This window comes from Pseudopodoces humilis, chromosome 18 (genome assembly GCF_049639895.1).
Source record: "Pseudopodoces humilis isolate 2021_Gansu_Grassland_sample_001 chromosome 18, ASM4963989v1, whole genome shotgun sequence".
NCBI lineage: Eukaryota > Metazoa > Chordata > Aves > Passeriformes > Paridae > Pseudopodoces > Pseudopodoces humilis.
Genome location: NC_142217.1, coordinates 12,606,420 through 12,628,010, shown reverse-complemented (window position 1 = coordinate 12,628,010; position 21,591 = coordinate 12,606,420). Strand labels below are relative to the sequence as shown.

The 21,591-nt window shown below is 46.0% G+C and overlaps 2 protein-coding genes across 2 annotated transcripts; one reads left to right on the top strand and one right to left on the bottom strand.

Annotated features, from left to right (window-relative positions):
* Positions 1 to 970: 970 nt before the first annotated feature.
* On the bottom strand, positions 971 to 8,160 carry LOC102105005 (cytochrome P450 2K4-like). The gene is made up of 9 exons (XM_005523183.3): positions 7,963 to 8,160; positions 5,621 to 5,783; positions 5,308 to 5,457; positions 4,871 to 5,031; positions 4,233 to 4,406; positions 3,570 to 3,711; positions 2,832 to 3,019; positions 2,205 to 2,346; positions 971 to 1,833 (listed from the first exon to the last, which is right to left on the bottom strand). The coding sequence occupies exons 1-9, from the start codon at positions 8,158 to 8,160 to the stop codon at positions 1,646 to 1,648; spliced, it is 1,506 nt and encodes a 501-aa protein (XP_005523240.3). The 3' UTR covers positions 971 to 1,645.
* A 7,470-nt stretch (positions 8,161 to 15,630) lies between these two features.
* Positions 15,631 to 18,207, top strand: COX19 (cytochrome c oxidase assembly factor COX19). Its single transcript, XM_005522987.3, has 3 exons — positions 15,631 to 15,897; positions 16,172 to 16,283; positions 17,333 to 18,207. Exons 1-3 carry the CDS (start codon positions 15,816 to 15,818, stop codon positions 17,421 to 17,423), a joined length of 285 nt encoding a protein of 94 aa, XP_005523044.1. The 5' UTR covers positions 15,631 to 15,815; the 3' UTR covers positions 17,424 to 18,207.
* Positions 18,208 to 21,591: the final 3,384 nt, after the last annotated feature.

Below are 21,591 nucleotides of genomic sequence, written 5' to 3'. Positions count from 1 at the left end.
CTCACCGCTCTCGTGCAGGAGTATTGGAGGTGGTGCAGCCCAGCTTTATCAGTTTGACCTGAAATCAACTTCATACTGTCACACCAGATAAATCAACAGCAGCAGAACAAAATATTTAATGATTAAGTGTGTGATAAGGTCAGGCTTGCAGTAGTTAGACTGCAAATAGAGAAACAGCAAAACAAACGTAAGCAAGCACAGCAGCAGAGGCTTCCTTGTCACAGAGCTTGCTGAGCACTCCCTGAGCTGTGCCCAGGAGCTGGAGCTGGTGGTACAGCCCCTGACCAAGTGCAATGCCAGCACAAGTAGAAGGTGCAGAATCACTGTTAGAGTGCTGCCTTTATTGTGTGAACGGAAGCTAGTGAGGAGAGTCAGTGTCTTGACTGGAGGCTGCTATATTTTGTCATCCCTTCATATTCTTTCTCAATCCTTTCCTTCAATTTGCAGCACAGCTCAGTTTTAGATGACAGTAACTTTAGTTTTCTGCTGTAGGTTTACCATAACTGCCCCATTTTCAGTCAAATGGACAATACTGTCCCTATTCATCACAGCACACCTGGTGATTGAGACTGAAGTTTGGAATTAGGAGCCTGTGGATGATGGTTCCCCTGTAGTCAGTGCAGAGAGTGAGAAATTACAGCCTTATGACAGCTGATTCGTCCCCTGAAGGATCCTTTTTCTCTGTGAAGGGTAGAGAAGATCTACAGAGCAAGCACAGCTCCTGAGGTGCCAGTGGAGCAGGGGGCTGAGCCTCTCCCAGCTCTCTGGTGGAGCGTGGCAGTCCTGCTGCCCAGCCCCAGCTCCACTGCCCTCACACTGCCTCGTATCTCTGCAGCCACGCTGATTCAGAAACTCTTCCTTTGCCATGGCTGCTCATTTTCTGCCAGTTTAGGGATCTAAGATGGCCTGATAAGGGATTGGACAAGTTCCAGAGCCAGCATGAAGCCAGGAGAGGTGAGGGAGTGGTAGAAATGCCTCTCTTAGCAGAAACGGAAAGCTGCTCCATTGGCCCCATCATAAATGGGCTGCTCAGCATAAAGTGCCCAGTGTGAGTTGGAAAGAACCCACTTCCCAAACCACTTAGATGTTTTCTGATAACTGTCCCGTCCCTGGGTCTTGGCATCAGCCCATGTTACACCCTTGTGTCTGGGACTCTGTAATAAAGATAAGGCAGGTTGTATCGCACAATGGAAGCTCAGTCTGAGGCTCAGCTGAACAACCATCCTGAGGAGATTTCCAGATCCTTTGAGTGTCTCTTGTCTCCAGCTGGGCCATTGATCAGCTCAGCTATAGGGCTTGGACTTTGGGCTGAGAAATTCCCCATAGAGGCTGTCAGGGGAGAGCTCTGATGGTTACATCTACAGAGGAGGTCTGAAGGCATTTCACTCTTTCAAAGTGTCCTGAAAACAGCATCTCTGATGTTCCAGGAATGAATCACAGTTACTGAGAGCAGAACTCAGAGCTGTCCAAAGGGTTTGCATTATACAGACATTGCAAGAGCTGTTGGAGAGAATGTCATGAGTGAGAGAAAATAACAATGCCTGGTGTCTTCCTTCCCCTAAAGCCCAGGGACAGCTTTTCCCCACTGTTGCTAGATTTGCTTTAAAGCTTGAAGTGTTCACTACTCTAATGCTGTGCTGTTTGATCATTCACAGGGCACAGCACAGACCAGGTGAGGCATGGGAGTCAGGGTAAAGCCAACATCAGCAGTGAGATCCAGGTCTGACTTATCCACTCCTGGAGGAGGCTGGAAAACAAATTTGCGGAGCAAGCCCGAAAAGAAGAGGAACAGCTCCATTTTGGCCAGTCCTTCACCAAGGCAAGCCCTTCGTCCTGAAAACAACCAGGGGAGAAGTTAATGATCAGCACTGTAACTGTTAATGTTGATGTCTGAGACCTTCTAAACTGGAGGTACATTCTGGAAGAGCAGGCTGCTGAGGTAGGAAATCTCTCCTTCCTTTTTTCTGTACATTAGAAGTGCTACTGATTTGGTCTCAAACTACACAGAAGTCTGTAGATATATGAAAATTTTCAGTGACTGTGAGTAAATCTGTGTCTCCCATCTCTCCCAAAGAAGAGGTGGCTACCTACAGCAGTGGTGGATAGGATAAATGACCAGAAATCCCTTACCCTCTGTTCTGTGTCCCTGGCTTTCCTGAAATCAGGGGGAACTGCCATTAGCCTTTCACCCACACCCCTCTTACCTATGGAGAATGGGATAAATGCTTCTCTCCTAATGAAGTTCCCATTGGCATCCAGGAAATGGGAAGGGTTGAACTGATCTGGGGTTTTCCAGTGTAACTCATCATTCAGAGCAGAGGTCAGCAGTGGAATAATCTCAGTACCCTGAAAGGGACCAAAGAAACTCATGGATGAGGAGACCACTCTCCTACTCGACCCAGGCTGTGTTATTTTTCCTAATATGAAGAAGCAAATATGATGTGACAAGTAGAACTGGGGAATGCTTCCCTGCCCCATTGTGGCTCTGTCTGTTTTCAGTAGCTGCTGTTTTATTTTTTGAACCACAAAACATTCCTCTCTTACAAAGTCAGATCCTTCAACAAATGTACTGGGGTAGAGGTTCCACATTTGAAATATAAGATTCAAAGCAGTGAGATTTAATTAAATCTCTGGTTAATCATGATTCAAACAACTGTACCATACCACAATCTATTGTATGTTTATAATAATTATCCTGGATCCAAGACAAAGGGTCACAGCACAGATTAAACCATACATCACTGTGTCTTCAGTTATTTATGTTTCTTCATCTGCTTTAAAGAAAGCTGTGAGGAATCTGTGCAGCATAAGCTGCCAGCCTCAGAGCTCACCTTAGGAATCACATAGCCTCGGAAATTCACATCGCTGGGAGTCGATCGTGATACGCCCATGGGGACAATATTGGCAAACCTTTGTATTTCATGTATTACTGCTTCTGTATAAGGCATTTTTTTCCGGTCCTCCAATTTAGGCAGCTCTCCTGGTTCAATGACATGGCTCATTTCTTCCTGAATCTTTCCTTGGAGGGAGGAAGGTATTAAGAAGCTGATAACAATCTCATCTTGCAACTGAAATGGCTACCAGTTTGGCAGAGATGAAGAAAAGGGAAACCTGTAAATGTCTGGGAAGGGCAGAAGTGGGTAAGTCAGGGGATGGTGTGGTTCTTTCAGGTTTGTTGTTGAGCTAAGGCAGCTTGAATGGAGTCACTACAGTCCATCTCATGCCTGGCTCTCATTACACACCTTTGCTACCCCATAACCTTCAACAGAAACCAGATCAGAATCAGCTCCTGAGGAGACCTTAAGTGACGTAAGCCCATAGCCTGCAGGCGAATAATGATGGGGGAGCTCCACTGTGACTGTAGGCTGCCCCTTAGCCTCTCCCACTTGGCTGGGCTGGTTTATTGCAATCCAGATGAATAAAATTCCTTTGTAAAGTCAACAGTTGCTATCTCTTTCAGAGCACTCAAAATAATTACTCTAGGCAGCACTGAATGAGTTCCACTCCCTTCCACAACCAAAGCCATAAGCATGCAACAATAAATTGTACAAGAGGCTTGTCCTCCTTACTCTGAATTTCTGGGTATTTCATCATCAGAAGCAGCCCCCAGCGCACAGTTGTGGATGTAGTCTCAGTCCCAGCAGCAAAGAGGTCCAGAGTTGAAAACATCAGGTTTCCATTGCTGAATGCGGTGTGTGGTTTCTTTGACTCCTTCAAAACATGTGGGTAATACAGCAAGTGGTACCCATATGTGACTGTGTTGCCACCATTTTTATCTGCATTTTAGCTTTCTGTGACTTATATGTGCTGGAAAACTAAACATTTTGTCTTTTGGCATTAGGGTCTATGCTGTGTGGAATTTGTCTGGTCCCAAGCATATGTGTAATCCCCAAGTTTAGATATTAGAAATAATTCCAATAAATTGGAATTTATTTACTGCGAGACAGTTTATCACTGTACCATTCCTGCAGGATGGTTTGGGATGATCTCCTCCTTATGTGTGCTGAGTGGGAGCTTATTTCACCCTCATGGGATGTCTCAACAACTAAATCCCTTTAACCAGCAGTTCCAGTGGGGCCATGAGTGAATCCAGCACAGGTCAGTGTATGAGCTTTGATATATTCTGCAGTTCTTCTCTTTCCACTCACTCCCAGCCCCTGACAGATGGCCAGTCCTAAGAATAAGTCAGAGCTAAGGGAACAGAAAGACACTGGGACTCAGCTTTAAAGTACCTTTTTTTGCTTCACCAGGAAGGCATCAACAAAGCCTGTTAAGTCATTTTCATTAAGCTCCTCTTTGTGCTCCTGGAAGAGCTTCTGGAGAAAAGCATTCAGTTCACTGATATTTTGTAGCACAGTCTTGGAAGCTCCAGACAGAAATCCAAGGGATGGGTAGAAGTTATATAACTGTGGAGCAAGAGAAGTTTTACTGTTAATTGGCATTTTTTAATACATACTGGTAACCCAAATCACACTGCTGGTCCCTTGTCCTATGCCCTGACATTTCAGGCTGCAATTCCCCCCATTCTACAGTCCAAGGAGCTCTGGATTCCTGCAGAAATAGCATGTTCTTTCTGTAATTCAAGGAGGCAGGTTTGGAATTGTGCTTCTGCTCTTCAAAAAGGGTAAAGTTCCTTTCCTCAAGACTTCGTTGTTTTGGTTTTTTTTTTTTACTAATAAGCTGCACTAAGTGCAGAGTCTGGGAATCTGTGCATTGCAGATACAGAACCACAGATTTGTTCTGTACAGGCTGACTGACTGATAATGTTCTTGTTCTCAAGGAGCAAGATGTGGGAGGCCAGGAGAACAAGTGCTGGAAACTGGATATCCCCCAAAGAACAAAGAGCTAAAACATAAAATTAAGCTCTTACCTGCACCATAGGGGAGCCCAGCAGCTTAGTATTTTGATTTATCAGCTTCAGCAAACTTAGAAATACTGGATCATCATATTCAAATCTCTTTCCAAACAATATAGAGCAGATGACATTGGATACAGCATTGTTGAGTATCATTTTTGTATCAAATGGTTTCCCTGAATTTTAAGCAATGAAAACAAATGACAAAATGACTATGTTCATTTCAGTCTGGTTCTCATGGAAATATAGTCCTGAGCTCCCAAAGAAAACTCATTCCCCACCCAGGATTCATAGCAGGGAGCTCTGTTTCAGTGTTTTAAGGCCTTGGTTCAATTGCACCCTATGCTGAACTTTAACCACAAGATACCATTTACTCAAAGTTAAACTTTCATTAATCTTTATTGTTCTGCTAGACCTGTTCTCTGTCTCTGGATGAAAGACTTGAAACTCACCATGATAGGACTCAAAATATTTGATCAGGGAATTTACTTCCTCCAGGATTTGGACCTCCAGGGTTCTCTTTCCCATTCCGAAATCTCGCAGTGTGGACAAGGTAAATCTTCTCATGGTTTTCCATAGCTCTCCATGGCTGAATGCTATGCCTAAAACAAGGTGTAACATCCTTATGGCACCTGTGGTTCATAAATGTTCGTACACACCGGTACCTCCCAAGATCACAAAAAGTGATCTGTAAGAGGACAGTACTCTCTGCTGTGAGAATATAATGAACAGAGACAAAACTTATGCAAGCAAAAGGTCAGTTACCATTTCCTTGTGTCATTTTCCTAAATATGGGTATTTCTGCCCTTTCTCCAAACTCTTCAGCATGATTTAAAAGGGCATCCTTGATGGTTTCATATCCAGCCAGTACCACGACCTTCCTGGGTCCAAAATGCACTGTGAAGACGTTGCCATATATCTTGGAGAGCTGTCAAGGTGAATAAATATGTTCATTCAAAGCCAGATCTGGACTCAAAACACTAGTACTGGCCACTCTAGGAGGTTTCTAGACCAAAAGGAGCCTCCCATCCCTGCCTGATGTCTCCAGGTGCTGCTGTAATTCAAGTAGTGAGCAGCAGCTATCGATTGCCAGCATCTCTGCTTGCACCCTGTTTGCACAACAAGGTGTCTGCTATCACTGCTCCTATCAGGGGAGTCAGTAGAGTGCCATTGCATTCCTGTGGTGTTCTGCAGTAACAGGCCAGCAATACAACCTTGGGAGGCTGGTTAGACAATGCTGTAGCAGGCAGACTTGGTTATTGTAGTGCTGGTGACCTGAGGCAAGCAGGCATGCACACACCTTTGAGGCTGAAGCCACAAACACTGCAAAAACAAAGCCAGACAATAACTCTTTCTTTCAGGACAGCACTTGTCTCTAATTATGGCAAGGTGGGTAGTGTTGCAGTCATCACAGAATTATTTGCTGGCCACCAGAAACTGAATCCAACTAGGAAGCATATTCTGGTAGATAATGTCACAGGAGCATTAGGCTTTTATAGCAAATTAAAAATGAATCATCTGTTACCCTGAAAGGTGGCTTTGACAAGCTAATCATTCACTTGGTATTTTAGGCTTCGTTTAAACACACTGCAAGCCATCCACTCCAAATATCTTCTTGTTTCTGATGTGCCTGGGTTACCATTTTCTATGCATTAGATAGATTCCACAAATTGAATTTCAGATTAGAAGCAGCTCCTGTTATTACGCCAGACAAATTGAATTTGTTTTCATCAAACAGTGGTTTGACGGCTTGGGAGATAACATTAGCACTGGTTCTTTCATCCCTGGCAGCTCACAGAGTGTGTGGCAGACCCAGGGGCAGGGAATCACAGCTGCCTCCGAGCCTTCCTTTGGCCATCTCCTTGCATTAGTGCTTCCTGGCATCCGCTCTGGTTTTACTCAGCAGCACAATGTGGCAGGCCTGAAAGCCCAAATAAAGCTTCTTGGTAGATTATAGGAAATCAGTCTGGTGCTGTCACATGACTTTTGCACCATAAAATCCCCCAGTACTGCCAAAAATAGTTCATAAATAGTTTCATACCAACATCCTCAAACATACCCAGGATCAGATGGAAGCTCAGGACCAGAAGCCCATCAGAACTAGTCACTACACAATTCTCTGCCCCATAAATCAAGGCAGATGAGCACTGTGTGTCTGCTGTAGGAATTCTGTACTTTGGCAACACAGGATGCCCTTTCTTCTAAAGCTAACTGGAGGATTGCTGTGTCTGCACTGCCCTCTCACTACAAATGTTCTGTGGCTGAAGGAGCTCTCTGGGGACCAGCTTTCCCCCACCATAGTGTCCAGTGAGCAGCAGACACACAGGGCATGTGACAGGTCCCTCAATTGTCTCTACAGCAACCAGATCAAATCTGAATTCCCACTGAATTGTCCCCAGGTCCCTATGGAAACACAGCAGATACTTTCTGAAACAAACATTGCCCCAGGCTTTTTAATATTTAAGTTTTTTTGTTGGTTTTTTTTTGTCCTCTCTTTTAGAAATATAAGTATCCATGGAGCTGTGTAAGCAAAAGCAGTTTGTTTTGATAGACATATAAAATCCACGCATCAAGTCCTCAGCCACCTTGGGCAGTGTGTGCAGGGGGAGGCCTGGGGAAGCAGAGTTGTGTTTTTCTTTGCATTGCAGAGATGTAATTAGTTTTGGAAAAAAGTGTGCACAGGACACTATGCACATCCCCTTTCTCTCTGCTGTGGGGATGGTACCTTTTCTTGCTGCATCCCTTCCATCCACCCATCCTTCTTAGAGGTCTGGTGGCAGTGAGACATCTCGTGATGGCAGCAGCCTGGCCCAGCTCAAGTCTTTTACCTGCAGCCTCTGAAAGTTTGGAGTAGATTGCAAGGGGTGTGTGGTCTACACTTGAGTGTGCATGAAGAAAGGAATGTGTGTATTATATTCACATAACAAATACAAGTGTGCATGTGTGCACCTCTGAAGGTAAAGTCGTTCTGCCAGCCTGCCTGTGTGCCACATATCTCATTGCTGCCCTCTACACAAAGCAAACACAACCACGTTTGTATTTCCCCAGCTGCATTTCTCATTTCAGGAACTGCACATTTGCCCCCTGCCTGCTCGCTCAGCCCCTACCTCTGTCAGCGACTGGAACGGCTTTCTCAGGTCCACCACGTTCAGGTTCCCGAGCAGAGGAAGAGGTCTTGGCCCAGGGGGCAAATTGCAAATCGACTTCTTGGAGCTGGAGAGAAAGTAAAGGAGAGCAAACAGCCCTGCTGCCAAGCAGAGCAGCGAGCTGGAGCCCACGTACTGCAGGAAAATCTGCACAGCCATGTCCAGATCAGGTGAGGGTATGAGCATCTTGGGGTCCCTTTATAGCCCTTCTGTTGTGGAACACACCTTCTGGGGAAGTGGTTTTACACAAGGAAAAAGGATCTGCAGACTTGTTTACATCCACTTAGACCAGATGTATTCCATTGTCCTGCCAAATAAAACACCTCTTTCATTCTGAACCATGGATTATCATAATCTGGAGTTCTTGTTTCATCTACAACACTGGGACGGGGTGTTTGTTTTCCAGTGAAGATCTGTGTTATGGGCATGTTGTTCTCTACGTGATTTCAGGGTCAGAACTCAAGGACAAGACCCATGCTGGACAGCTGTCACTGTGCCAGGTCACAGGACTCAGCTGGACCACTGGTGATGCAGTGGAGGAAGGAGGACACAGGAGGGAGAGCCCACAATAATGCATGGCCCAGGTGCAGCTGGCAAGCAAGCCCTTGGGGAGGACAACACTGACCACAGAGAAGCTGGAGTGCTGGTTGCATGAACATGTGCTAATTTAGGATTGTTGACAGGAGCAGATCTATTTACAGGTGACAGCTATGATTGTTTTTGCTTTCCTGCCACCCCAGTGAGATCACCTCCTTGAACAGTGTTTTTATTGCTAGCACTGTTACTGTCTTTGTCCCAAAAATCCCCTACCAGCAATCCCAAAATGTGCCTGAAACTACTTCAGTCACTGTTTGGCAGTTAGTGCCCAGGGAGCTGGGTGCCTGGATGGCCATGCCTGGCTCAGTATTTGGTGATGACTCTGTCTGTTTATGAACAGCTGCATGCAATCCTCTAGGAGAAACCGTCCCCTGCAGGCAATCCTGATTGAGAAAGAGATCCTGAATCCTTGTAACCTGGGAGGAGTCAGGATCAGCCTCTGCAGCTGGCCAGGCAGAGGATGGAGGAGGGAGGCTGCCAGGAGGAGCACATGGCAGCAGTTCTGGCCCTGCAGGTACTGAGTCATGTCGCAAGCCAGGGCAGGGTCCTGCAAGAGCCCACGTGCCCAGGTGACAGCTCCAGGAGCCACCCCCACCCTCTGCATCCCTGGGAGATGACAACAATGCAGAAGTGACCAAGAACAAGAAGCCAGTTGTAGAAATGGTGGCTCTGGGGGAAGGAGCTGATTTGATGCTCTATCCCATATTCTCCTGTGGGGATATTTTGCTCCCCAGTTGCAGATTCTGGCAGATTACTGGGCTGTGCTGCTGTTCAACCCCTTAGAAATCTTTAGTTTAATAATTCTTTTGCTAGAATTCTCCAAGGTTCCCAAATGCAGGCTACACTGATGGAAAAATGACGATTATTTATTAATAATTATAAAAGTACATTAGCCAAAGGCAAGGGGAATCAATAAACTCTAACTAGATTGACATGAAGAAGGTGTCTGCACATCTGCCTGCTCTCCAAGGCTTGTTATCAAGGACTGGAGTTTTTCACATGGAGGAACTTCACTGTGCAGAAGAGGACCAGGCAGGGTGAGCAAAGAAAGGAGGGCAACGCATGGTCACATCCCTCTCAAGATTTGCTGCAGAGCTATGAGGTCTTGGCCTGCACCCTCCTCTCCCAGACATTTCCAACAATACCCTGTTCTGCCAGATTCTCTGAGCGAATGGTGTGACTACTGGGACTCCTGGGACTTTATAACATGCAGTAAGAGGGAGGGAAAAAATCCCTGCATGGGGCCAGTTGGGTACAAAAGGAGGAAATCTGTTGCTGTTTACACAGAGCTCTGTTGGAGTAGAGTTGGCTGCTGCCAGAGTGAGCAAAAGCACCTTCCCTAGGACTTCAATCTGTGGTGACAATATAGGGTGAGACCCTTTCTCCAGTAGTGAGCCCATGGAGTAGCAGCTTGCTGGACTGATGCCCTGTGAGAATTGATGGATGAGCTCTGCAGAGGGAGGGAATTTACAGTTTTATAATACAGCCAATGTGGTGCCCTCACCCCCATTTCTTCCTCACATCCCTCAGCTTCCAGTGTGCTGGAATCCTGAACACCTGCAGCCACAGGCTTGGATCCCACACAGGACTGGGGGAAAACATTGCTCCCAGCTGATATCTTTGTCCTTGTACCCACCCAAGGCAGAACCACCTTCAGGTGAGCAGACTGTGGGCACAGCTCTGGGGACTCCTCAGTTCCTCCTGGAAAATGAGCCTGTGCTTAAACACCACAGTAACTCCTGTGTGCTCGTCTGGAGAAGGTCACATCACCTTCTAATGGGCCACAGGTTAACAGTGTAACCTCACTGCAGGACAGTGCAGGGGAAGGGTTGTGATAAAGCCATAATTCAGTCAATGACTGCTGATAACATCATAAACCATGAGAGTGAACACCAATGCTTGTGAGCCTTGCAAGGCTCTGCCACTGCTTTACAGCTGCCAGAGATGCCTATCAGCCTGTGCATTGTTATCAGGGACAGAGAAAGCCTGAGCACACCCTATTAAACATTAACGTTTTTAAAGACCCAGATGTGTTAAAACTCTGTTTTGCTTGCCTTGACAAATGGCAGAGCAAAAAGAAATCAAAAGCTTTCCGACTCTGACCCCTTTCAATTTTTCATCATTACTGCATTGTTTTACTGGTTTAAACCCACTTCTTCCCACCTTGCAAATCTGTATTTCTACAGGATTACTACAGGGTAGTGATCAGTATCCCAAGTGTTCACTTTGCTCGTTTTTGTACAAAAGACTCTTTAATTTTTTTTCATTCATCTGTCAAATCAGTGTGGGTTGCAAACCTACTTTGGGAAGAAAGACTCCTGAAAAATATTTTTTAAAATCTTTATTTTATGGCATTTTTTTTTTTTAATAAATTCCTGGGTTGGTTTTTCTTCCCATATTCTGACTTTAAAGATTGTATGTGATGAGTCTGGTCACTGGGAGAAGAAAACAGAAATGTCTGTGCATGAGAGTAGTGCATGGTCCCTGGCAGAGCCTAATTTCCCACTTGTGTTAAGCGTTTACCATTCTCGGGAACTTTTTTGCTTTTAAAAGCCTCCTTCTTGGACTGAATGGATGCCATTCCTTCATGAGTCTCACTCAGTGAGAAAACACATGGGAGATCCTTGGCTTTGGTGCTGGTAATGTACCTTTTAATATGCATAGCTACAAAAATATTTGCAGTAAAATCCCTCACAACTGCAGCTAGAACCATGATCTTCCAGGTCTACATTTACACCAACAAGTCAAGGCAGCCTGACCTGGGAGGTGAGTATTGAGTAGGCTGTGTTATGAAAAGAAGATTTTCAAAATACAACTTCTATAAAATGAAAGGCTGATAAATCTAAATACAGCTTTTATAAAAAGAAAGGCTGATAAATCAAATGCCTCAACACAGCTCCAAGGATTTATTTGTTCTGGGCCTCTGGCTTCTGTCTCTCTCAACAACATATTGCAGAAATTGTATTAATCCAAGAGAAATCTGAGGCATACCATGAAGGGTGGTTAGTTGGTATCTACAGAAGCAGGGTCCCAGCATCTTGCTTTTGGGCCCTTGCCTTGATGCAGGTGGAGAGAAGTGGATTTAGATGTACCAGAATTGCAAAGAGCAGTTTAAGATGAAGGTTAATTTTGCCTCTCTGTGCAGCGTTGGTATTTCTACAACGTTTCTCTCTAAACTGAAGAGGCTTTGGCTCAGTAATAACTGAAAATGAGATATCACTGCACATCTTTATAGAGCACATAACATTTCAAGGCCCTGACCTTATTGGCATGAAACTACAATTTCCCTGTAAGTGCAAAACAATAATATTTCATTAATCATCCACAACAGAAATCCCCATTCCCCAGACTATTCTGGCAATATTCTGCATTTTTGCTTGTCTAGGAACCTGAATTAAAAGGGAGAAAAATGGTTTAGTACAGCCTGTGGCAGTGATGGAGCAAGAGGCCTTATGTAAGAGCTGGCGGCGTGCTCGCCTGACGAAGGTGAGGCGTAGGAATGAGTGATCCTGGAAGGATGTTTCTCTGAGGTGTGTTCTGTGCCTGGGCTGGGAACAGCAGTCTCAAGGGCACAAATTCCAGCATCTGAATGTGCTTGGTCTTGTTCAACTCATTAATTTCCTACAGCTATCCCAAGTCAAGCTACAAAATCCCCTAGTGCTTTATTCTGAGCCTTTCATGGCTTGTCAATAAATTATTTTCCAATTAACTACCTGATAATTTGAGTCTGCAGGCTCTTAAAAGAGGCAATGTGGTGAGAGAGAGAAAATAGTGGAAGTCAGGGACGTTTCCCTGCCCGTAAAAAATAATAAAGGTTCTTCTCTGAAGTATTATTCAATTTGGTGCTTCCAAAGAGTAATGGTGAGTGTGTAATAACTCCTTCTGAGGAGATGTTTGTCCAGCTGGTGGATAAACACCAGCAGTGGAATAAGTTTTCAGCAGTATCTGACAGCATTGGAAAAGAACAGTTTTTAATGTTGCTTCAGTCCATAATTAATGATGACGAGCTCTGATTCAAGAAAAGGATTTTTATTTCTCTTTTAGTCTGTTGAGCTGTGTAACTTGAAAGGGGAAGATCCAAAATTTTCCCTAGTTTGGGAAGTCTTCTAATTTGAGCATTCTAATTTTTGGCAGGGGCTCAGGACTTCAGACTAGAGATTCTGTGAAACACTATGAATAATCTGAACTCTCTTGTACAATGGGCACCCTTTTGCTGAAGCAGCTATTTCAGATTTCCCTGATGCAGTCAAAGTCTCTCACTCCTTTGAAAGATATTATGTGAAAAGCATTTAGTTCTCTGTTTGTGGCACTGCTCTTTGTGTCTCTGTTTTTGTTGAGTTCTTTTGGAACTGGTTGGTTTAATCTGCAAATGAGTTTTTTTCCTTCACAGTGATTATCTAATGGGGATTTCATTTGATCTCCTTGGGAAAAATATATCCTAAACTGCTAAAGCACGTGTATTAGATTGTACAACAACCTTTAAAGGAAATTCTAGAAGATACAACTGGCATTTGCAATAAAAGCATTAAGTAATCATAACCAAACACCTGCTACTATACCTGACCTCATTTTGAGTAACTACAACATTTAAGACAGATGCTGAGTTAATGAATAGGTTAAATAAAATGGGTATAATTAAATCTAGCAAGTTGATGTAGCCTTTGCAGAGAATCATAGAATGATTTAGGTTGGAAAAGACCTTTAAGATAATTGAGCCCAATTGTTTCCCTAGTGCTGCCAAGGCCACCACCAAAATCACGTCCCCAAGTGCCACATCTACATGGCTTTTAAATACCTCCAGGGGTGGGGGCTCCACCACTGCTCTGGGCAGCCTGTGGCAATGCTTGGGGAAGTGAATTTCCTAATATCCACACTCATACCCAGTTGGGTGTCATCTACAACCTTACTGAGGGTGCACCCGATCCCATCACTCAAATTGTTGGTAAAGATGTTAAACAGAACTGGAAAGGGTTGGTGCTCTCTGCCTGGGAATAATTCTGCTGTGAGATCTCTGCACATCTTTTTCCTTTGGCTTCTTCCTTCATCACATGGGAAATCAGCAAGTCGTCCACTGTGACAGAAAGTAAGGAATGTAATTTGGGAAGTTTGCTAAAATCAAGTGCCTTGACACGTCAGTTAAACTTGTCTAGATAAACCAAAGTTACCTCCCTGCTGCTCGGTCGTCTGAAATCTGGGAGACAGTTTGCAGCATGTATTTATGAAAGAGGAATATCTCCCTTTTACCATTAAGTGTTATAACGAAGTCAAGTGGAAAAGTGCTATTTACTGTATAATAAAACCCATCTATTGTTCATAGCCCTGAAAACCTAATAATAAAACCTTATATTTCAAGCTGTGCAAACCAGTTGCTTATGTAATAGAACATGGTGTAATTTTCCATTTACAATTTCAATACTGTAATAAGAAAGCAATCAAAGCATAAACAAAAGACACTTTAAACGGAGCTGCAGTTAATATTTCCATAATGGTTGTCCTTAAAAATTGAAGCTATTTCATTTCTTTTTTTTCCTCCAGCCTTGAATTCTTTCTGCTTAGCTCAGTCATTTAATTAAAAGAAAATCAACTTAAAAAAGATAAAATACTGTCTTAAACCAATTGCAGCTATGGGCAAAGAAGAAAAAATACCAGCATAATCCATGGTTAACACTTGGTGAGTTAAATTAAAGCTATTTCTCATCCTCCTTTCAGAAGACTGTGAATCTGCAGAGTTTGTGCTGTAAACCTGCAGGCAGAAGGGGTGTTTTTCTTGGTTGTACAGCTTGAGGATCTGGAAGTTCACCATTTCCCAAGCTTCTGCCAACACCCCCTTGGTGTTGCTGGAGTCACCAGTGTTTTTGCCACATGATGGGAATCCACATGCACTCCCAATGCTTGTAGGAGGTACAAAATAACAGCACTGTCTGTAGGGTTTGTGTGCAGTTTAAACCATGAGGATTAATGAGAGATGAGGAACCGCATCGTGGCCACCATGGGTGCCTGGTGGTTGAGAGGAATGGGGACAGCCCATCCAAAACCCTGCTGGCTTTCTAAGGAAGTTGATCCTGTTGGTGCCATCCCCAGGGTTCTGGGATCACACTCCAGCCACAGCTGGGTCCACAAATGGGCTTTTAAGTCAGGACCCAGCGCTCAGCAGTGACAGGTGAGGAATGTATTCTCTGGGCAGAAGGGAAGGAGGAGCCTGGCCTCAGCCCTGCATAGAAAAGGGAAAGGCTGATCAAGGCTGGATCCTGTATGAAGGGATTTGCGGACACCAGGCTCCAAGTTTGGGTCTTTCCTCCTCCATCTCCCAACGCACAAGTGCCAAGGACAGGCCGTTTTTCCGGGCCCATCCAGACCATCACAGCCACCCATGCACAGGAACGAATCACGGACTCACGGAACCCCAGAATATCCCGAGTTGGAAAAGACCCACAAGGATCATCAAAGTCCTGCGCAGGACAACCCAGAAAACACTCGGACCACTCAGGGGGGAATGAGGACAACGACACGGGTTTCGTGAGGAGGAATCGGTTTATTTCGCAGAGGCTGTCGGAGCCCTGGATGCGGGCACGGGAGCGACGCTCCCGCTCCGGGCCCGGCCCAACATGGCGGGCGGCGCCGTCACCATGGCGACGGGAATCGCTCCGGTTGCCATAGCAACACCCACGCCGTTTCCGTGGCGGCGCGGCCCCGCCCGCTCCGCGCGACTCCGAGCACGTGACTCGCTCGATGCGCTCGGCGCGCGGCTCCCCCCGGCGGCGGGAGAGGGAGCGGGAGAGTGACCGTGGGGACCGGGAGAGACCGTGGGGACCGGGAGAGTGACCGTGGGGACCGGGAGAGACCGTGGGGACCGGGAGAGACCGTGGGGACCGGGAGAGTGACCGTGGGGACCGGGAGAGACCGTGGGGACCGGGAGAGTGACCGTGGGGACCGGGAGAGACCGTGGGGACCGGGAGAGACCGTGGGGACCGGGAGAGACCGTGGGGACCGGGAGTGACCGTGGGGAGCGGGAGTGACCGTGGGGACCGGGAGAGACCGTGGGGAGCGGGAGTGACCGTGGGGACCGGGAGAGTGACCGTGGGGACCGGGAGAGACCGTGGGGACCGGGAGAGTGACCGTGGGGAGCGGGAGAGTGACCGTGGGGACGGGAGTGACCGTAGGGACAGGAAAGTGGCCGCAGGGACCGGGCCGTCCGTGTCCCCACCCCCGGCAGCGACATGTCCACCGCCATGAACTTCAGCAGCAAGAGCTTCACGGCGCGGCCGCCGGACAAGGGCGCGTTCCCGCTGGATCACTTCGGTGCGGTAGCGGGGCCTAGCGCCGGGCCTGTCCCCCCGGGCCTGTCCCCCCGGGCCTGCCCCCCGGGCCTGTCCCCCCGGGTCTGTTCCCCCGGGCCTGCCCCCCGGGCCTGTCCCCCCGGGCCTGTCCCCCCGGGCCTGTCCCCCCGGGCCTGCCCCCCGGGCCTGTTCCCCCGGGCCTGTTCCCCCGGGCCTGTTCCCCCGGGCCTGTTCCCCCGGGTCTGTTCCCCCGGGCCGGGGCGCGGCGCTAGCGCGGGGCTCGCTCTGTGTTGCAGGGGAGTGCAGCGCCTTCAAGGAGCGCTTCATGGAGTGTCTCCGGCACAGCGGCTACGAGAGCGCGGCCTGCCGGCAGAGCGCCATGGCCTACCTGGAGTGCCGCATGGACAGGCGAGTGCGCCGGGCCGGGAGAGCGGGGAGCCCTGAGCGGGGCCGGGACGGGCAGGGCCCGCAGTCACGCCGGGTGTTTTGGCCATGAAGGAAACAGACAGTGCTCCGTGTGGCATCTGCACGTTACCTGCCTTGTGGTTTGGATGTTCCCCAGCCCGTACGGGCGGCTTCCCCCCTGCACAGCGGCCAGTGGGAAGCTTTTTTCTTATTATTTTCTGCCCTGGTTACAAGTTAAACCTTTAACTTGTAGCCCATACTTTGCTCACCTTCTGCATGGCCTTCTCAATAAGCGCTGACTGTCTTCAAGACGATTCCAAGTGTTGTGTATAACTCAATGAATTATCAGAGCCAGGGGTATTTTTCTTACATACGCTAATGTAATTGAGTCTTAATTAATGCTGAGTTCAAGTGAAAATAATTTGGCATATTAGCTCCTAAAAAATACGTTTCAAGCAAGCAAGTTATAAGTTTTTGTACCTCAGTTCAAGTGAAGAAAGTGTTGGTGATTGGTTTTCCAGGGATGTTTCCATTCATGCATTGCTTTGCAATGCTTCCTGTACAAGGGTGAGTCAGGGAACTATGAAAAATGCACAAATTTCCCTGTATCTAGGGAAAGTACACTGGAAATCAAAAATAAGTTTGAAAATCACTACAGCAAAATCTAGTGTCACCACAAAGGCTGTTCTAAAGCAAATTCACTTAAAAATGTAAACATCATTGGTAGAATTTTAGGAAGCTCTTATGCAATTTGTTAAATAAAGTTAACCAGGAGTCAGGTTGGTTTTTGACTAAACTCTTATTCTGTAACTAAAATGGGGAAACAACATATTTAATTGGAAAACCACTGTTAAGGGGAAAAATAATCACTGAGTGTTGCTTTCCTTAAACTGAATTTTCTGAGGTCTTGTCAAACAGCAGTCACTCTGTATAGATGTCTTGGATTTGTTTGGGGTAAATAATAATAGTAAATGGAATACAAAATGCTGCTGTTCTCTTGCTCTAGGCTGTGTTCTCTAAAATGTTTTTTGTTTTCTTCTTTTTTTACTTAGGCAACTTATGGCTAATGAACCACTGGAAAAATTGGGATTTAAAGACCTGATAAATGAAAAATCAGAAGAAAAACCTGAAAAGTCGGAGTGAAGACAGACAGTTTTGCTCCTCATGAAGGGAAAGCATAACTCTGAATGTAGTACATATTGTACGTTCTGTTCGTATTGCAACAGGAAGTGTTTCCTGAAAGAACCCTTTTTCCAAAGTTTAATTTTCCTAAAATAAGGTTTTCCTTTAAATGAGCAAAAGTACTGCCTTTGTCTGCTTTGCTCAAGTATTTAACTTTTCTTAACTTCTTTCTTTTAATTTCTCTAGTGACAAAACAGTTACAGCCCAAAGTGTTCTCTGTGTCTCTGTAAGAACAGTGAAGTCTTTAAGAGGACAAAAACCCAAACCAAGCAATCCTTTGTTGTGTAGGTCTTGAACTACTGATTAGTCTTCTGTGGGCAGTACTGATATGCTCACAGCAGTTTGCCAGGTGGAAATAAAGCTGTTGTACTTCAAAATTGTTTTTTATTAACTACTGGCATTAGTCCCCATCCCTGGGGTGATCTCACCCTGCCATGGAAGACATTGGGGTCCTGTGGGGGTACTTGGGGTGCGGTGTTTTTTCAGTCATTTCATCTTCCATCATTGTTGGGAAAGTATTTTTAGTTCCAGACACCAGTCAGGGAGTGATTCTGCTTTTATTTACCATGCTAGTAGTGTTCATCTATTTTTTTCATCATTTAACTTGGAATAGTGATATTTCTCTTGCATGTTCTAGTGCAGTTGAAGTCTTTCTTAATTAATGTTGAGTTCAAGCAGAAAAACTTTGGCCTGTTAGCCCTCTGGAAATGTGTTTCAAGTGGGCAATAAATTTGTAAATCATCTGGATGTGTCTCCCACTGTATGTTCTGCCCTTTTATCCCTGCTGCTTTTGTGTTTGTTTTTAACCCAGTGAATCATTTCTCTGTGTATCTGGCTCTCTCTGCCAAGGCAGTTTTCTAACTCCTCACTCTTTATTTAGTGTCCCCTCTCTGATACATCTCACCTCCCCTGCTGTCTGCTTTTGCTTCTGCCTCTCTCCACTGTGCATCTGCTCATACCGGCTTCCAGGAGAGGGTGAAAGAACATTTTCTGCTCTTCACACTGATCATTGGGGCTGAGATTTAAATTGTTGCTCTGTCTAATCTGATGGAACAGAGTGCACATAGCTCAGAGCAGGTTCCTGTTTGAAAAGGACATTTGCCTGCTGCTGCATATTTTTAATCCACTTCATTCTACTGTTCAAATTATATCCTTTGGTGAGATTAGTACATTTATAGGAAAGAAAGCAGAGATTGTATTGCTGCAAGAGATACTAAAAGACATTCTATTAAACCACTGAATAAGAGCTTTCTTTTAGCGATACCAAGTTAGAATTAAAATAATCTCCAGCATCTTCAGAAGAAAAAAAATCAAATTTCATGCTTCTGTGCTCCCTGAATATTATAAGGCAAAGTGAATTCCTGGTAGATCTGAAAGAACCCACCAGTGGTGAAGGAGCAATCTGGGCTGTTATCAGTGGTAGTTTCAGTTTTCAGTTGTTACTCTGCAGTGTCGTTTTGGCCAAGCAGTTCCTTCAGGAGTTCTGTGTTTCCCCGAGACATTGATCTGTCCTCTGGGTTGTTACAAAGTTCTTGAGGTGTTGAGTGATTGCCACCCTAACAAGACTGCGGTGGTGAGAGGTTTGTACCTTTCACCAGCCCTAAGATCACATCCTCATCCTGTCCAGATCTGTGGGCATGTCTTATCCTGCTTCCCAGCACAGTGAGTCAGCTGCTGTCCCCTCCTGCCAGGACAAGAAGAGAGCTGTGAGTGGATAGCTGAAAATTCACGGCATGGGCAGAGGCATATCTGTCCTGGCTGTAAGCATTGGCTGCAGAAAGGAATATGTTCAGTGGAGCTTTAAGGGAAGCTCAGAGCTGCTGGGGGACATCAGACATTGAGATCTGATGCAGCTGAGAAGTGTTGGGGAAAAAAGCCATTAGTGCCAGACCTGGGGTCAAACAGTTTTCCCAACTTGCTCAAGGGAACAAGTTCCTGCAACACTGCAGTCATCTGGGAGAGTTCCCAGAATGCTCTTCAGTTAATTCCTGCCAACATACAGATCATTAATTAAAATCTTTCCACTTGAAACCTCTCTGTTTTAGTATTGCTGGTGGTATCCAGGTTTGTGCTCCTTTAAACTGCCAGTGGGGTTTGAAATGAAAGCAGTAGGTTCATAGCCAACTTTCCTGTGCTCAGGCCGAGGAGCCTGCTACCACATTGGGAAAAATCTGTATTCTGGAAACGCTGGGCTGAGGTGCGTTTGCTCCAGGGGAGGCAGTTTGTCAGGGACACTGATTTCTTGGTGGAGCTGTTCGGAGCTGATGAGCTGCTGTGCTGTGGGAGTGCATCAATCTTGCTGTGAGGAGCCTGCCAGGTGCTGCCCGTGCCAGCACTGCCGTGAAGCTCCACCTGCTGACAGATCCTGCGACCTGGAGACAGGCAAACCATCGGGAATCGGCTGGGATTGACGTACAGACTGCCAGCCTGGGTGTAATTGCACAGGTGTGGAAGAGGTAGCCCGAAGCAGGAGGAAGTGATGACTGTGTTGGAGTGAAGATCTATGTGAGCTGTTACCATCGCAATAGAAATCAATAAGCCAGGGAGTTGCAATTCTCTTTTCTGTAGCTTTTCTGCAGCAAAGCCTCATTCGCACCCTAATGAGGCACCCAGCTGCTTGGGATCGGTCCCAGGGAGTCCCCGGAGGGCTCTGGATCAGCAGAGCTTTGCCCACACATTCTTTGCTCAGATTAAAATCCACTCAACCACAAAGAGCTTAACCTTGATCACAGCAGTTATTTACAGAGAGAACATTGCTGCAAGTTAACCATCGTTATGTCTTCCTGGGAGCTCTAGGTGTATCCAAACAACTACAGTGACCTGCAGAACCAGGAAGAAAGGGTTTAGTAAACATTTCCAGAGCTCTGGGTGTGCTTTCACAGAAAAGCCCACACAAAGAGAGCCTCCTGTGCTTGCTCTGGAAACGGGCCATGGTCCAAAGTCCTTTGTAGGAGCACAAAGAGGCCATGCCTCAGTGCTGAGGAGGGATTGTTGCTGCATCTGCCACCTGCAAGGACATAGCTGGCATAGCAGGAGGGCTGCAGCTGTCAGCACGTGTGGGGTGAATGTTTGGGGCTGGGAGCAGTCACAGCAGGCACTGGGTGTGGCTGCTGACCTTCACGCTTGGTGCTTCCCCAAAGCATTCTCCCCAGTTTGTCCTGCTGGCTTCAAGCCCAAGGAATTGCTTGTGGCTGGGTATTGTGGTATGGTCAGCGGTCACCAGCTCGGTTTCCTTGGGAGAACACATTGCTGCTGGTGATTATTTGCCCTTTGGGGCAGCACTGAAAACAGCTTTCACTTATTGCTTTGGTTTTGACTGAACAAGGTGAGGGGCTACGAGTTAAAGCACTTCTGAAATTTCATCTTGTCTCAGTCCAAGCAGAAAGCTGAGAGGCAGCACCATTTTCACTGATCCACTGGAACAAAACCTGGGTTGTAGGAGGCTGTGAGAGAAGGAACAGCCTGATACCATATAAAAAATGTCAAGAGCATCACTTGTTGCTGCTCTGAGAAGTGCCTTGGGTGTCCTGGCTCCACTGGAGTGCAGTATTTTTCTACATTTCTCATCCATAATTCCTGGGATGGGAATGATACTTCTGCTAGTGTGCAGGACTGCTGTCATGTCTGGTAGCATATCTATCCAGAGGACTTCAGTACTTTTGTGCCTGGAGGAGATCCATGCTGGAAGAGATCCTTCTGCTAAATTGGGAATGTTGTATATATATCAGGTTTCCCACAAAAATCAAAGCTCTGACTCATATTAATTTTAAAAAAGACTGGAAGTGCACGTACAAGGGTACTTCCTTTTCAAGGGTATTTCAATGAAAACTGGACATCTGATGAAACTTATCCTGGTGTGCTTTTTTTTTTTTTTTTTCTTAATGATTCTGCTTCTGTGAGTAACTGGAAATGTTGCATTTTTGTCAGGATGCAGCAGATTTTCTAGTTTACAGATTTCAAGACAAAATGCCTTCCTTCTGGAATGAAGGTGCCATATGGCTTGAAATGCATAATTGATCACTGCTCAAAATAGGAGCTTCATAGAAAGTCACCTAGAAGTCCAATGAGTGTGTGCAGGGTACTTGATAGACCTTGGTCCATTTTTTGTTTCCTGGAAATGATGATGATA